General features: G+C 40.9%; 2 protein-coding genes across 3 annotated transcripts in view; one reads left to right on the forward strand and one right to left on the reverse strand.

The window, feature by feature from the left end:
* Nucleotides 1-625: 625 nt before the first annotated feature.
* ssr3 (signal sequence receptor, gamma) lies at nt 626-5,237 on the forward strand. The gene is made up of 5 exons (XM_088345252.1): nt 626-861; nt 2,557-2,683; nt 4,601-4,699; nt 4,778-4,909; nt 4,984-5,237. Exons 1-5 carry the CDS (start codon nt 729-731, stop codon nt 5,048-5,050), a joined length of 558 nt encoding a protein of 185 aa, XP_088201378.1. The 5' UTR covers nt 626-728; the 3' UTR covers nt 5,051-5,237.
* An 8,417-nt stretch (nt 5,238-13,654) lies between these two features.
* The window catches only part of kcnab1a (potassium voltage-gated channel subfamily A regulatory beta subunit 1a), a 141,953-nt gene continuing 137,584 nt past the window's right edge, over nt 13,655-18,023 (reverse strand). For both annotated transcript variants that reach the window (XM_088345464.1, XM_088345465.1), the window contains exons 13-14: nt 16,461-16,549; nt 13,655-14,075 (exon numbers count right to left, since the gene is read on the reverse strand). In XM_088345464.1, the coding sequence (XP_088201590.1) occupies nt 13,986-14,075; nt 16,461-16,549 (179 nt within the window). In that variant the 3' untranslated portion in view covers nt 13,655-13,985. The remainder of the gene's footprint in view (nt 14,076-16,460; nt 16,550-18,023) is intronic.

The following is an 18,023-nucleotide window of genomic DNA, read 5'->3' on the forward strand; positions in this document are numbered from 1 at the left end:
TGCCCTGCGATTGGCTGGCAACCAGTTCAGGGTGTCCCCTGCACACTGCCCGATGATCGCTGGGATGGGCTCCAGCACCCCCGCGACCCTACTGAGGATAAGCGGTATAGCTAATGAGATGAGATGAGAATAGAATAGAATAGAATAGAATGGAATAAAATAGAATTTATTTTCATCGTAACATGATATGTATGTAAATTAAAGCGTGCCATGCTGATGGTGGAAAAACACCACAGTTCAAAATAATAAGTTAAGGGTAATAGAATAAAAAATATGCTACCGTTTATAGATGATTTCCTGCTCTGCCAATCAAATGATGAATGACATGTAGGGTAATTTAATTTGGACCTCAACAGAATCAAAATTCAATGCACGTCGGTGGAATTAAGACAAAAATAAGAACCCAGGTAAAGAAAACGTTTTGTCATTAAGCCTTTGAATAATATTTAACTCATATTCACACAAAAAAAACAAGATAACTGTTCTTCTCTAATATCGTTTTTACTAAGGTCAAGTAATGTTCCGTTGACAACAGTTAATTTGCAATACGCTTACTAAACTGAGGAGGGCGCCATTACAATTGAAAACATCTCTTTACGGAGCGAAGTAGAATAGAGCGAGCCTTGTACTTCCGGTTTAACGCTGACGCGTCCCTCTTTTGCTCTCCTAGCGACGTGTCAATCCTCTCGTGCCCGCAGTCGAGCGGTTATCGTTCACTTTTTGCAATTATGCCCCCAAAAGTCACCAACAAGCAGCAGTCGGAGGAAGACCTTCTCCTCCAGGACTTCAGCAGGAACCTTTCCACCAAGTCCACTGCGCTATTCTACGCCAATGCGCTCATTGTTTCTGCCATCCCCATCTGTGAGTATTTAGCTCTGCTCACTGAAAATCTCGAATGCTCTGTGCCATCAATAATGAATGGAAACATGTCGGTGCTTAAAATGTAATAAAACGTACGTAATTGATCAATTGCAATTGAGATAAGCTATTCTTTGCGTGACTCGCTGCAGCGTTTGTTTCTCTCAACTACATAGAACGTGAATTTAACCCATCCATCCATTATCTTCACCGTTTATCCTCAGTAGGGTCGCGGGGGTGCTGGAGCCCATTCCAGCTGTCTTCGGGCAGTGGGCAGGAGACACCCTGAACTGGTTGCCAGCCAGTCGCAGGACACACGGGGACAGACAATTTGGTGGCTCAGTCACACCTAGGGGCAATTTGAACCGGCCAATTAACCTGAAATGCATGTTTTTGGAATGTGGGAGGAAACCGGAGTGCCCCGAGGAAACCCACGCAAGCATGGGGAGAACATGCAAACTCCACACAGGAGGTTCGATCTCATGACCTTAGAACTGTGCCGCACACGCGCTAACCAATGCGCCGCCGTGCTGCCCTGCATTAAACACATAGTATCATGAATTTCACTTAGGGAAAAAAAATACACACAAGGTTTTCGCTGCAAATCTATTGTTGCCAGTTTCCATAATGCACTCTAACTTGTAATCATCATGATGTCATGATAAATTTGGGATTCTTGAAGTGAGGTTCCTGTCTGGTGAGGCTCTGTTAGATTTACAAATGAACGAACTGACATATTATTCAGCATTTGGTTGACAGAGCAAGAAAGCAATATAAAAAGTTAGCTTAAAAAAGATCTCATCTCATTAGCTGTACCGCTTATCCGCAGTAGGGTCGCGGGGGTGCTGGGGCCCATCCCAGCAATCAGCGGGCAGTGGGCAGGGGACACCTTGAACTGGTTGCTAGCCAATCGCAGGGCACACAGGGACAGACAACTTGCTCGCTCATTCACACCTAGGGACAATTTGGACCGGCCAATCCACCTGAAATGCATGTTTTTGGAATGTGGGAGGAAACCGCAGTGCACGGAGGAAACCCACGCAAGCACGGGGAGAACATGCAAACTCCGCGAAAAGTTTTTATTACTTTTAAAATCGCGTTACCCGGTATTCACCCACCCAAATGGGGAAAACTGTCGTGAACGGAATCAGAACCCAATTGCGTAACATTTATCACAAGTTTTATTGAAAGTCTGGTAGCTGGATTTGAACCCACACAGGAGTTTCCCAAGACCTTAGAACTGTCCTGCTCACGTGCTAACCGCTGCGCCGCCGTGCTGCCCTTAAAAAAGATTTATTGTCTTATATATTATGAACGGGGCAAATAGTCCATGCAACAACAAAAAAAAATAAAAAATACTAGATTGCTTGACTTGCTATCAGCTTGCTAATGCTATCAATAAATATGTTGTTTGGGGCTAAGGTTTAACCAAACCTGAATCCTTGGTCTCACTTTTCTCGAGGCAAAAGAATCGTGTGCCTCACCTTGCATCTGCAGACTAGGCACAGTGCTATGTTCTGTACAATATGTATTCATAATATTCACAATATGTGAAAACTCCAAGCCAATAGTTGTAAATTTTGATGAGAAACTTAAAAAGGAAAATGTTTTTGATTTTATATTTCCATGCTGACAAGTGAGGCGTTGCCTCAACTGCCTCCCCTGTCTCCACGTCACTGGATTTTCGTGTGTTTGCAGGGTTGTTCTGGAGGATTTGGCACATGGACCTGGTTCAGTCTGCGTTGTTGTACGCTGTGATGACTCTGGCTAGCACCTACCTCGTGGCTTTTGCCTACAAGAACGTCAAATTTGTTCTCAAGCACAAGTAAGTTGGGCAGACGGGGTGCCCCCTTCAAGAAAAACATGCCACCCGGCTGCCTTTCTTGGTACCATGGCCCCTCTACATACGAGATGCCTTTTGAGCTAAAATTCTGCCTGATATACGACGGAAAATACAAGTTGCAAGAATTATCAGACATGATTGCTCAAGACTGTGAAAAGTGTGGAAACTTGTTGTGCCTATAGCTCTTTTTAGTGCCTCTTTTCAATTTCCTTTGCATTTTGAAGGGGAGGCGGAGACAAATCTCTTTCGATAGGCGTTTCACCTAAAGTGCAAATGTCGAGAGTCCAACTAAAAGGGCGAAAGAAAGTGAAGAAAAGTAAAAACTGAAAACAGCAAAAAAATGTTTCTGAATGGTAATTTAAAGTTGCAGTAACTTGAATATGAAGTGTATCGTAAGTGATTATGTATTATCTCATCTCATTAGCCGTACCGCTTACCCTCATTAGGGTCGCGGGGGTGCTGGAGCCCATCCCAGCCATCTCCGGGCAGTGGGCAGGGGACACCCTGAACTGGTTGCCAGCCAATCGCAGGGCACACAGGGACAGACAACTCATTCGCTCATTCACACCTAGGGACAATTTGGACCAGCCAATTCACCTGAAATGCATGTTTTTGGAATGTGGGAGGAAACCCACGCAAGCATGGGGAGAACATACAAACTCCGCACAGGAAGTCTGGAGCTGGATTTGAACCCACGCAGGAGCTTCCCATGACATGAACTCTGCCGCACAAGCGCTAACCACTGCTCCGCTGTGCTATTAAGCATTAGCAACATTCTCCTAATATGTTAAAATCATTTATATTATTACTGTATTTGAATGTGTTTTTTGTGATAGGATGTGTTTTGTAGCTATCTAGGATCTTATGCTTTTTAAAGGCTAGGTTTAATTGTTTTTTTTTTAGTTATGTCATATCGGGAAAATTCACCCATTATCCAAGAAATCTTAAATATGAGCTTGATCTAGTAACAAATTCATCTCGTTTTAGAGGCATCACTGTATTTGTCTCACTCATCTAATATCTCAAATGTACAGACGCTGCCCTACTTACGAACGATCGAACGAGGTTCCGGACGATCGTTCGTAAGTTGAATTTGTTCGTAAGTTGCTTCAGTGCTGTATTTTGTATGTTTAAGGCTTGTATAAGTAACCCGTATTGATTTGTGCTAAAAAATAAACATTTCGTAAAATAAAATGCTCTAAACAGAGCTATGTTTAACTTGCTTTTGGAAGATGAGCTTCAAGAGTTAGGCTACTTCCTCCTCTGTGGTAGAAAGTGGCGGTAAAACAGAGATCCAACGATTTTCTCAACCGCATCAAGCTTTCCTATTCCACTTTCGCTTTAAAAGAAACGCTTGCCTTTTCTCTACCATTTCACCAACCATATTGAATGGATGCACGAGATATTAAACAATGTCAAAGCTCTTAGCGCGCTGGAGAGAGTATAGACATAGACAGTATAGAATGTTTACACACGAACCCCTGAAGTAGAAGCCGGATTTCTTCTTCGGGGTGGATACTGGGTGACCTCTCACAGCACCACACGCCAGTAGTGGCGGAAAGAAGCACTACAGGAATGGCCTGTACTTGGAAATAGGTGCACACAATACAAAATCTAACTTATTTTTCGACATCCCCCAAGAAATGTTCGTACCTACCGTTTTCCCTAAGTCGAATGGTCGTAAGTAGGGGAGTGTCTGTAGTTATGTTTTTAACAGTAGATTTTGAAACATGCTGCACTTAAATAAGCATTTTGTATCATTTTTTGCAACACTCGAGAATGTTTGTTCTTAATCTTGAACTATTTAAGGAAATAAACTGTCTTATTAAAATATGTGTAAGCTGTTTAGTGCAAAGACAATCCTTGCTAATTCTCTGTAAATTTCTCTTTCTCTACCAGAGTCGCTCAAAAACGCGAGGATGCCGTTTCCAGGGAGGTCACCAGGAAGCTGTCTGAAGCTGACAATCGCAAAATGTCCCGCAAAGAAAAAGACGAGAGGTGAAACCGTGTTGAAATACAATGAAACAATAATATATTATCTTCCGATACTTAAACTGGTGTTGTCTTTTGAATTAGGATCCTGTGGAAGAAGAACGAGGTCGCCGACTACGAAGCCACCACCTTCTCCATCTTCTACAACAACACTCTCTTCCTGGTGCTCGTCATCGTCGCCTCTTTCTTCTTGCTCAAGAACTTCAACCCCGCTGTGTAAATGTTCTACATATATTTCGGGTAAAAGTGTTAGTACCTTTTGCCTTGACTCAGTATTTCTCCTCCCGCAGCAACTACATCTTGTCAATCGGTGCTTCTTCTGGACTCATTGCTCTGCTGTCCACTGGATCCAAGTAGATGCCGAGGAAGGACATAATGGTGTCGACGGAGGGATAATGGTTCTGATTTTCGCCTTCACCAAGGTCGGAAACAAGGGAACAATGTCGCATGTCGACTTCATGAAATTCATGAAGTTCATTCAAAAATCTGGAGGCTTTCGCTCTAGGTTCTATCGTTTTTGTAACAATAAAAAAACCACCCCATACTCTTTGGTAATTGTGTGTTATTTGGTGTCATCCATCCATTATCTGCACCGCTTATCCTCAGTAGGGTCGCGGGGATGCTGGAGCCCATTTAGGCATTGGGGCGGGGGACACCCTGAATTGGTTGCCAGCCGGTCGCAGGGCACAAAGAGACATTTCTCTAGCTCATTCAAACCTAGGGACAATTTGGACCGGCCAATTAACCTGACATGCATGTTTTTGGAATGTGGGAGGAAACCGGAGTGCCCGGAGGAAACCCATTCAGGCACAGGGAGAACATGCAAACTCCACACAGGAAGGTTCGCTAACCACTGCGCCGCCCTGCTGCCTATTTGGTGTCATGGCTAGTTTTTACTAAATAAAAAAATTGGCAACAGTTCGTTAACATACGGCTCACGAGCCTTGTGTGTCTCTTTTCACGAGAATGTTATCACATTTGAGCCAGGAGTGCCACACCGTTTTTCTACCGCTAGGGGCAGGAGAACTGAAGCACTTTTCTACCTTTAAGACTGTTGAGAAGAAATCTCATGATGTTGTTCTCCCTGTTCCTTTACAAATGAGATGCATCAGAATATAGACTGGAGATCAAAATTGGAGAACTTGAATAATTTCGAAATCCAGATGCTCCCCTACTTTCGAACAAGAAATGTTACTGAAATGATCTGCATTTATATAGCGCTTTTCAAGTCAATGACTTCCCAAAGCGCTTTACAGTGTGCTCCACATTTCCCAATAGCGGCCTTGCAGCCATTTAAGGCGCTAACCTGCTTATTGGGGGTAATAGGGGTTCAGTGTCTTACCCAAGGACACTTTGACATGTAACACGGACGAGCCGGGATTCGAACTGGGATCCCTTGATCCCAAGTGGAGCGCTCTACCTCCTGAGCTACTGCCGCCCCTGGTTCTGGACAATTGTAAGTTGAATTTTTTTCGAAAGTTGCTTCAGTGCTATATTTTGTATGATTTAGGTTTATTTAAAAATGCTTAAGGCTTTTATAAGTAACCTGTATTGTTTTTGTATTAATAAACATTTCATAAAGTAATATAGTCTCTAAAGTTGGATTTAACTTACTTTTGTTTCTGAACCATCATTCACAACAAAAATGATGGTCAAAATGAACTTTACTGCGGGAGGGGGACACATTTTACCAATATTTGTTTATATGGGACACTGGCTCTGCCCTTATTGTTTTTTAAATATTTTATAGAACGTCACACTAAAGTCAAATGCAACTAAGAATGAGCTTTTGTTAGGTTGGTTGAAACTCATGGTGCGTCTCTCACTGCAAATCCATCTCATCTCATTAGCTGCACCGCTTATCCTCGGTAGGGTCGCAGGGGTGCTGGAGCCTATCCCAGCAATCAGTGGGCAGGGGACACCCTAAACGCGTCTTCAGCCAATCGCAGGGCACACAGAGACAGACAACTCGCTCGCTCATTCACACCTAGGGACAATCCACCTGAAATGCATGTCTTTGGAATGTGGGAGGAAACCGGAGTGCCCGGAGGAAACCCACACAAGCACGGGGAGAACATACAAACTCCGCACAGTATGTCCCGTAGCTGGATTTGAACCCACACAGGAGGTTCCCAAGACCTAAGAACTGTGCCGTACACGCGCTAACCACTGCGCCGCCGTGCTGCCCCAAATCATTCTCAATATTTTGTTTTCATGGCTATTTGAACTAGAAAGGTTCCTGACACCGACGCTAGTGTAGCAGTACGGGGGAAGGATTTTGTAAGGTTTATTGTTCTAGATTCTTTATCAATTAGCCGTTATCGGTCAAATCATACTGTCAAATCAGAATACGCCACAAAGCCAAGGGGCCGAGACACTTGCTCCCAGCCAAGAGGCTGAGTCAAGATCCTAGCCACAGAGCCAAGCAGCGATCCGTGCGAATGCACCGTTCCCGCAGGTACTGCAATACCGGGAAATACATCATGGATAGTAAACCATTCCAGACCTACAGTTAGTGTAGCAGTACAGTGAAAGAAATGGTACAATGTTCATTTTGGCAATGCATTTATTCAGGATCGGGTTATTTACATATAACTTATGTGTGTGTGGTTCTTTATGGTTGGCATAGGGTCTCAACTCAGAACATTTTCCCATCCACTATGTTTTATTTAAAACATGTAAACTTGCTATCCATTTTGATGCTATCAGGTTCCTATCAGACAATTCGTATGTATTCCCTGGCAAACACAATGAAACATTAACAAGGCACACATTTGAATGGTAAAACTTGAACTGAACACGGTAACACGCAACATTTAAACGGCTCACCTCGACTACCTGCTAGCTAGATTGTCAAATGTTCGACTTGAATATACACCGACCACGTTTAACATGTTTCAGAGACGGTCACTTAAAAATCTTTCCGCTCGTTGATGAAAAAAAATATAGATATATATGCTAAGAAAATCAGAGAGACTGATCTTTAAAAAGAAAAATCATAACTTATTTACATCATATAGCAATCTGTTAACATAGACAGTAGTGTACAGCTTTCAAATGCAAGAGGCTTCTGGATTTTGTCAACATGTTACAAGGCATACCCTAGTCCTCTACAAATCCTACATAAAAAATAAAGTTAACAATGTTCCCTCTAATTTTCCACGGGTCTGAGCAACGCTTGAAACAACAGTGAACAACGGTAATCCCAAGTGTGGCAACTAAGTCATTATCAAACATCTCCAAAACTTGACATCACGTTACATTTTGCCGAGTTTCCGGCAATGCAAAAACATTTTTCACTTTTGAATGAATTGACTAATGTATTATTGCAAAGGTTGCACGGCCTACAAACGTCGTTTGTTTTTACAACAATTCTTTCACAAGATTTTCATTTCTTTTTTTTCCCGATATCTTTTGTCGCATAATACAAAAATTTGGGGGGGCTTATTTAGTCGGTTGCACGATACACAACTGTATTTAATCACATTTTTTGGCAACAAGATTGACTTGGTATAATTGGAAATTATTTGAATGCGACAAACTTTTTCTTCTTTTTCCTGTTTTTTTCTATTTTTTAATCCCTTTTAAAAAAGTCTCATGGTGTTTATTTTTTCCTAGCTGTTACTTTTTCTTTTTGTTCTCTATTTACTTTTTTCCTTTTTTAATTTCTTTTCTTTTTTTCTGGCTTTTTTTCTGAATTTTTCCTTCTTTTTTCTCTTCCTTTTGTTTCTTTTTTTCTCAGCTTTTCACTACTTTTTCATTTTGGTATTTTTTTCTTTTTTGTTCTATTCCCCCTTCCTTTAAGTCATTTTGTGCATAATTTTACCTAATATTTTGTCATATAGAGATGAAAGAAGCAAAAACAACCCGAAGAGCCATTTAGGACCCGAAAGAGCCGGTTCCTTTTAGTGAGCCGAGCCGAAGAAGCCGGTTCTCGAAAAACTCTAAAAACTCACACATGCAGTTTAGAGGGAACATTGCGCTGGCTATATTTTCTTGTGCGCTGAGAATGTGCAGGCATTGTGCGACTGCGCACGCGCGCAGTTTAGAGGGAACACTGCTCTTTTACAGTATTCTTGACGAAATACTTGTATATGCAAAAAAACAAACACGTGAAAACACCCAGAATAGTATTATTTGCTTCATTTCCTCATCATTGCAAGTGTGTGCAATATGCAAAAACAGATAAGCACTACATCAGAGGGCATATCCTGCTTGTCATTCTAGTATCTTGGCCACTTGGGGGCGCTATCCTCTCAATGAACCGACGATCCTCTTTCCCTGAGGAGAAATAAACCGAGCAGCGCTTGTTTTTTTAATTGTGTGCTTTCATGAACCCAAGCAGCAGAGAAAGCATGCGGCCTTTCATTTGCACCTATGCTCAAATTTTGCTGACATAAGCTTTTTATCCTGCTTTAGCATTATATTTTTTTTGGTCTCCATGATTTTATTACTTCACATCATGTGAGTTTTGCATCCTAACTAATGTCGACCCTGTTGGGAAATTCTCTGAGCCTTTTTGTCATCGTGTGTTTGGTTGGTTGGTTAACCACTAGGGTAGTAGGGGCACCATTTCTCGTGGTGGCACCCATCCTTCTCTAGGCTAACATATGTTTCCGCCCGGTCTCGAATCAGGAACATTCCTCGTGTTAGGCGAATGTTCTAACCACTGCAATACGGAAACATTTCGGATATATAAAAAGCCACGTTCACAAAATTCCACAAAATATACTTTGAAGGTCTGAATAAGGTCATTAACGAAAAATAAGCTTTCTATTTAACCAATGCTGCTATTAAAAAACTATCAAACAAAATCTACTCAATTTTCAAAAGCTGTTATTATAAATTGATGATAAATAAGTATAAGAAAAGTCGTTATGCAAAATCCCGTTTTGCTGTGTTCTGTGTGAAAGGCATAGGTTGCTAAAAGCAAGCAGTTTTCTAGGTCGGCTTCTGCTCTTTGGGGACTCATTTTCCAGGGGGGTACTCAACTTTTATTGAACTGACAGGCTGCTTTCAAGCAAGGCACTTTATTTTAAATCTCGCCACACGTTATGTTTACGTAGAGAAGTCATTCGGGAGCAGGGTGGACAAAATGAGACTTGAGGAACAAATTATTTAGCTTATATTGTGTGACTCCAACTTGAGTTAAATGAATAAAATGTATCTCATCTCATCAGCTGCACCGCTTATCCTCAGTAGGGTCGCGGGGGTGCTGGAGCCTATCCCAGCAATCATCAGGCAGTGGGTAGGGGACACCCTGAACTGGTTGCCAGCCAATCGCAGGGCACACGGGGACAGACAACTCGCTCAGTCACACCTAGGGACAATTTGGACCAGCCAATTCACCTGAAATGCATGTCTTTGGAATGTGGGAGGAAACCCACGCAAGCACGGGGAGAACATACAAACTCCGCACAGAAAGGCCGGGAGCTGGATTTGAACCCACGCAGGAGGTTCCCACGACCTCAGAACTGTGCCGCACACGCGCTAACCACTGCGCCGCCGTGCTGCCCTGAATAAAATGTATATACAATAAAAAGAATTCTGAACTCTCTTAAAGTGCAATTGGAACCCTTTTAAAGCCTCAATGTGTAATATTTGACTACTAGATGGTACTCCATTGTCCACAGAGCACAGCGTAGCAGCAAGTTGAAAGACAAAGATGGCAGCGACCTTAAATAGGGATTCCATTACGTAAAAGAAATACACATTTCTCGACCTATGACCAGGGTTGGGTAGGGTTACTTCAACTGGATTACTTTCAATTACTTTTGGATTACTCCAATACCAAATATGCTAATAAAAGACAAAAGAAACTAAATATGAATAAAATGATGACTCACAACACGTGGTAAGCTTTCTCTCCTGGCTTTGATCTCTTTGATCTCCGGCAAAACGAACATAAAACGCGACAGAAACAAAATGAAAATAAATCCAAACAGCTTGCCAACATAATTTTTTCCGTTCCATATATTCCGTTACTCCCCAAGCCTGCACAAAATTTAGTAATTTTATTCATATTTAGTTTTTTTTGTCTTTTATTAGCATATTTGGTATTGGAGTAATCCAAAAGTAATTGAAAATAATCAAGTCAAAGTAACCCTACCCAACCCTGCTTATGACTTGTATTTAAATCAATGTTTTTACACATTGTGCCTTTAAAAATCCTGATAAAAGAATTTGGTGAGATTACCGAAAATTGATCTTAAAATAACATTTTCTTACATTTACGCGGGGAAATACATATTAAAATAACAATTTCCTTCGTTTATGAATAAATATCAGTACTATTTTTCCACCCAGTACAGTAAACTAACCACACTATCTCCTTCATTTTCCACCTTTTTATTATTCGTGTTTCTGTAATCAGGGTTGGGTCGGGTTACTTTAACTGGATTACTTTCAATTACTTTTGGATTACTCCAATACCAAATATGCTAATAAAAGTCAAAAGAAACTAAATATGAATAAAATGACTAAATTTTTTGCAGGCTTGGGGAGTAACGGAATACATGGAACGGCAAAAATAATGTTGGCAAGCTGTTTGGATTTATTTTCTTTTTGTTTCTGTCGCATTTTATGTTAGTTTTGCCAGAGATCAAAGCCAGAAGAGAAAGCTTACCACGTGTTGTGAGTCATCATTTTATTCATATTTAGTTTCTTTTGTCTTTTATTAGCATATTTGGTATTGGAGTATTCCAAAAGTAATTGAAAGTAGTCCAGTTAAAGTAACCCTACCCAACCCTGTCTGTAATATAGCAACGGTTGCCAAGACAACTATCTTGTGCGTGATATTATTGTAGCTCAGTGAGAAAGTACCCTATTATTTAGATTTTTTTTGTATTTTTTTGTCCTTACAATGATCTTGCCCATTTGATCTTAACCACACAAGTAGCAGGTTCCAATTAATAGCACACAGTGTTACATTGGACCACCAGATGTCGCTTTATAGTGTAGTCATGGAGTACAATAGAAAAGTAGTGCTACAAAGCACAAAGAAGAATACAAACTATGAAGACTCAAAGTGACCAAATTCCACCGTTTTTCTTTTCACTTTTACGCCTAGCTTTTCACAAATTTGGAGCATTGTTAGTCTTTAAAGGGACCGTTTGTAATATTTACTGCCTCCTGGTGGTACAAAAAAACATTAATTGGGTTTCATAAAGCGAATGAGCAAAAATGTGCAGGTTTTTTTAGCTAGCTATCTGTCTACTTTTTAAGCTTTGTAGCTAGCTAGCTCCTTACATTTTTAGCTATTTAGAAAGCAATCTGCTTAGCTTTTTACATTTTTTTGCACTAACATTTTATCTTTTTTTACTATTTTGGTTAGCAATTTTAACTCCAAATAGTATTTTTACCCTAGTATGAACTTTAAATTACAATAATATCATTTTTATAATCATATTTTGCATTTTGATTCCAAACCAATTTACACATTTAATTATTTCATATTTTGCTTAACATATTTCTGTTCCACCTCCTTTCTGTTATATTTTATTAGTTATTTTATTGTAGTTCTGCTCTGTACAGCCCTTTGAGATTTTTTGTGATAAAGGGCTATACAAATAAATATAACTTGACTTGACAATGTTTTAAGTGTTTCGGTGTACCCTTGGCATTAAAGGAAAATCAAAATACAAGCATTAAAGGGAATCAAAATATAAGTGTTTTGTTAGAGGATGCTGCTTATCTGCATGAGCGTGGATGTGTGGTGCAAGAATTAGAACTAACAGTTCTAGAACAAAACAGTGACTACCCGAACAGGTTGATGACTCAGAGGCCTGCAACCACAACCAGGAGGGGCCAACACGTGATCCTGCTGGGGAGGAAAGACCAATCGGAGCGAGCTAGGGATAAATGCAGTATACACATGGCCAATGGAATTATGCTAGAATGTTTTGTTGCTGTGCTATTTGCATTTTGTATAGTATAAATTAATGCTGGGCTACTCGGATGAGGTGCGCCTGCTGGTGGGAACAGAGACGCACAAGATTGTATTGAGAGGGACCCGAGACCTAGTTGTTTGTATTAGATTTGTGTGTTAGGAATAAATCCACTCGTGTGTGAAATGCCGGCTTCCTGATACCTTTCTATTGCAGAACGAGCACGCGTATTGTTGGATGAGTGGCGTTTGGGGAAGGTCAGAAATTGGAGTCAGATTACTAATGTAAGTGTGTATTGATAAAGTAATGATTCCAACATCATCAAGATGGTGGACAATCATGTCAGCTTCCTCTAGGTGAGCGTCATGTTATGTATGATGAATGCAAATTTCTTGCGAGGATTTATTGCATGCATGTTTATGCTATAGTTTATGTATTTTTGCTTATTATTTAAATCAATATTTTTTTAATGCTTTACTTTTTACCACAAGGAGGCGCTAAAAATACACAATTTCCTTTTAAAGATTATATCAGGCTCTTCCTGTGTACTGTACAAAGATGTAGGTTCTCGAAATAAGCTTTAGGACTCGCCATTTTCCTATTGCCATGAGTTGTTCAAGATTGTCTAGTTTCATCACAACTTGCAAGGGGTCCGATTTAATTGAAAGAAGATGTAAAGAATTAGTGAACATTGTTACTCTCTGCCACCATTTCCTGGCTTAAAGTATTGATCGCAGCCTCAGTCATCTCATTCATGATGCGCGTGCAAGTATGTGCATTTCTTAGACGCGCTCGAATAAACTTTTATTTTTTTCATTTTGGGGGGTTTGGTTTGGTGTTTGGACTTTATTAGAAGTGAATTTTCTTACTTTTAACCATTTTTATGCTACAGTGACAAAAAAAAACCCTGCAGGAACAGGAAGGACATCACTCTCCAGCATTCTTCTCAAACCCAATGTGCTCCGCCCTGAACAGCGCCAATGACATTAAGATAAAAGCAGATAGGCACAGTGGAAACTAAAACATGAGGGCTCTGTGAACTCAGACGGGCATTATTAACACATAATGAACTCAATCTTTTTCAATGAAGCCTCAAACTACGCACGCCACCTTTAATTTAAAAAAATAACAATAAAATGATCCTTGAGGACAAAAACTCTCACGCCCATGCTCTCGACATGGTGTGGCCTGACAACAGCAAAACAGGCTGCACGATTAAACTAATCTAGAAGCATCGAAGAGTTTTCATCTGGTTCGTCTCCGAAGTGAGTCCCGTCCAATCGAGCAGGGCGGGTAGGCGGCCAAGGACATGCAATGCGGGGTCCTTTCAGTCCGATGCAGGCCGCAGCAGGTCCGTGGTAGCGTTTTTGATTCAGCCAAATTCTTTTAGGTACTAGAAGCTAGCTCTAGGAACGATAGTCTCTCTTACTGTACGGCCTGTTGCTCAGGATGTGGTCGATTTCCGACACCACGTGAGACGTCATCTTGGGAAGGACCTAGATCAGTGACGCCAGGAGGATAAACATGTTTTATTTACAGTGGCAACTCAACCTTCGAACTATTCTAATTACAAAATATCCGAGATACGAGATGTCTTCGGAGCAAGAATCCTGCCCGACATGAGAGAAAATCGAGAATCTCCAGATGCTACCACTAGAGCGGTAGTGTCAAACTCATTTTAACTCGAGGGCCACACGATAGAACAAACATTCTCTCGAGGGCCGGACTAGTAGATTAGAGAGAAATAAAAAGAGAGAGAAAGAAATAAGAGAAAGAGAAGCTGAAAAGAGAGCAAATGGGACAAAGAAAAAGAGAGAGAGGAAACAGAGGGAGTGAGAGAGAGAATGTGAGAAACAAAAGAGATAAAAAGAAATAGTGAGAGAGTGAAGGAAATCCAAAGAAAAATAGTAAGAGAGAAAGAGAGGAGAGAAAAGAGAAAGGAGAGAAAGAAAGGGAGAAACAGAGAAGGGAAACACAAATGAAAGAGAGAGAAAAGAAAAAAGGAAAAAGGAAGAGAGAGCAAAATGAGGTAAAAAGACACACAGAGAAAAAGAGAAAGAGAGAGAGAGAGACAAAGAGACAGAGAGAGAGAGAGAGAGACAGAGAGAGAGAGAGAGAGAGAGAGAGAGAGTACAAGTACAGCATTGGTGAGAGGCACCTAGCTTTGGCAACATCACGTGGACATATTTCAACTCGCAGCTCATTTTTCTCTTGTGCTTATCCCGCAGCGTTGCCTGGCGGGCCGGATACAATCCCTTAGTGGGCCTGATCCGGCCTGCAGTCCGCTTGTTTGACACCTGTGCACTAGAGGGTCGAGTGCTCAAAATGGACTAATGTACACTCTGTGGTACAGCATGGGGAAGCAGAGAGTGCAGATACCAAAGGTGCGGAAGAGGTAACACAGCGTTTCGCTTCGGTTATTTCTGAAGGGTATATTACACCGTAGGTGTTTGACTACGATGAAACGGGCCCTTTTTAGGGAAAAAAATGCCATGCAGGACTATCATTACCACGGAGAAGTAGAAGATGCCGGGCTACAAGTGAAAGAGTGTCTAACTTTAGTATTCTATGCTAATGCGAATGGTGACTAACTGCTGACCTCCTTAAAGTTAAATCCTCATCAAAAACTGGCATTTTATTCTGTTATTATCATCTTAATTATCTTATACAGTGGAACCTCGGTTCTTGACCATAATTCGTTCCAGAACCATGTTCGAGAACCGATTTGTTCAATCACCGAAATCATTTTTCCCATTAAAAATAATGTAAATCGTTTTAATCCGTTCCAACACCCTGAATGTTTACCATAAATGTTTAACGTAAACATGAAGCTAACCCAGGCTAATCGTACGTTCGCGTTATCGTAATCTTCCGTACGAAAGATTACGCTAACATGAACGTGTAAAAATAAAAAATCAGGTCGTTTACAAGTCATTTAGCACCCGGGTCTCCACAACAACTGGCTAGCGCTTAATTGGAAAGGGGGTTCCATTCCAACACCCTGAATTTTGGGCTCAGTTCCAACACCCTGAATGTTTACCTCGAATCATAGAGCTAACCCAGGCTAATCGTACGTTCGCGTTATCGTAATCTTCCGTACGAAAGATTACGCTAACATGAACGTGTAAAAAAAAAGAAAAAGATAAAGAAAATAATTATGAATAGGATTTCTTACCTTTGTGGTGGTCAGCAGAAGGCGCATGCTGTATTCCCTAGCAAGATCGGAAACTCGCACACCTCTTTCATATTTAGCTATTTTGTCTTTCTTAAAGGCAATAGTTGTACGAACAACTTTTCTTTTTTCACCTGTCCTGCTTGCACCGACCTTCTTCGAGGCATAGTTAGGGGCTAAAACACTCCGTTCACCGATATTAAAAGTGAAAGCAAAAAGAGGCAAGTGCGCACGTGATAACAGTTGGTCACGAGGGGCGGTCTACGCGATCTACACCCGTACGCCGCTCAGCATCGCACCCTAGCGTACGCACTCACGCATTACCAGCATTCGAACTCCGATTTTTTGACCGAACAGCTAAGCAAAAATTTCTCGAAATTTTTGGTCGAACTCCGATTTGTTCGAACTGAGAGGCTTTCGAAAACCGAGGTTCCACTGTAGCAGTATTTTTGTGTTAAATTACTATTTGAATGTGTTTTAGTCATCAGGAAAAGAGGATTCCTAGCTTTTTAGGGTTAGTCCCGAGAATTTTTGGAGGCTGGGAAAGAATACATTTTTTGAAGATATTTTCAATGGAGAAATTTCGTTTAGGAAATGAAAAATCCTAGATACGAGCTCGATCCAGTAACAAATTCATCCGGTATGTAGAGAGGCTACCGTATTCATTTTTTCTCTACAAAATGTTACTCTATCGTTTGCATGTTCTGACCTGAATGGCCCCAAGGTTTTCGGTGAGCTGCTCCGGGTTGGACGTCCCCAATAAGACGGAACTCACGCCTTCGTTCCTTAAGCACCAAGCTGAAGACAAGAGGACAAGGAAGCGTGAGATACAATGGCTTGCCACTAGGGGACACTACCGTAAATTCCGGACTATAAGCCGCTACTTTTTTCCCAAATGTTCAGCCCTGCGGCTTATTCTGTGAAGCGGCCAATTTATGTAATTTTTCTAACGGCCACCAGCGGCACTCAAGTACAAAAGGTAAGATTAAGACCAGTAGAATATGTGCGCCAAGAGTGACTGCAACCTCTATGTTTATGCATACATTGTAAAGTTAAGGTACGTTCCGATAATGAGGAAGACGCCCTTGATGGCGATAGTTATGAGGAAGAAGTTGAGAACGATCTACTGTGAATTTCACAATTGCGAGCGTGATCCTACTAGCGTGTTGGTACCTTTCAAAGGAACGGTTTGGGATGAAAGTTATATCATTATTATTAAAGCTTTAAAAACTCTCTCGGTGTACCGTCTTTCTTCGTAAATATGTGTAACCATGTATAATACGTATTTGCAACTGTATATTTTTGTAATGTATTTATTTTAGAGATTTATTCTGCTATGTGTTCTACGAGCGAATCAAAAAGAAGGGGCGGAGCAAACGCGGGCTGATGGGAAGTGGGGTAAAGCTGAGTTACCGGTAGATCTGTCTGTTGTCGCAGCGGACAATAGTGGATATATATGTTTCCCACCCTTAACTTTGGAAGTATACATTTTGTTTCCTTGGATTACTTTCAACGGGACCCGGACTTTACAAGTCTGCATCATACCTTAATTACGGGTATCATTTTCCATTCATGATGCTGTTTGTGGTTCTAAGATTGTCTACTGCTTAATTGATGTTGAAAATGTCAGAAAAAAATGTTGAAACGTCATATTGTCAGACATAACGAAATTGTGAATATGCTTGATTGCTGTTAAGATTGTCGAGAGGGGTTGTTCAAACCTCACATTGTTTGTTTGCTGTCATTAGTGTCAATAAATTTGTTCAAACCAAAAAGTTACAAACGTGGAACTAACAGCCTGGTTCTGGGTTGAACTTGTGATTGTGTCACAAGTTTTGATGTGTGCGCACGCGGCTTGTACAGAGGTGCGGCTTGTGCAAGTACAACAGTGGCAAATCACTTAAAAAGTGGTGGGTGCGGCTTATAATCAGGTGCGCTCTATAGTCCAGATTTTACGGTACTTTCTTGTTAATTTTAAAAAATCGAAAGGAATAAATTAGGTTGACCAGTGAAGGAGACTTGTACCCTCTTTGAACCTTGGAAACTGGAAAGCAGCCTCGACCTTGAGGTTCAAAGTTTATTCTTCCCACGACTACAGAATTCTTTTTAAATGCCTGCACATTTTTTAGCTAATACTGTACAGCAGTGATGAGCACAAATAGACACGGTGTGGTGCTAAAGCTCATGCCCACTATAAAAAAAATTAAAGTTTTTTTTTTTAAAGATTAGTGAGGTTATTTTTGACACTGCAGTTTTTGCAGATTTTTGGAAC

Source organism: Urocampus carinirostris, chromosome 10, assembly GCF_059441175.1.
Source record: "Urocampus carinirostris isolate Australia breed hairy pipefish chromosome 10, RoL_Ucar_1.0, whole genome shotgun sequence".
Taxonomy (NCBI): Eukaryota; Metazoa; Chordata; class Actinopteri; order Syngnathiformes; family Syngnathidae; genus Urocampus; species Urocampus carinirostris.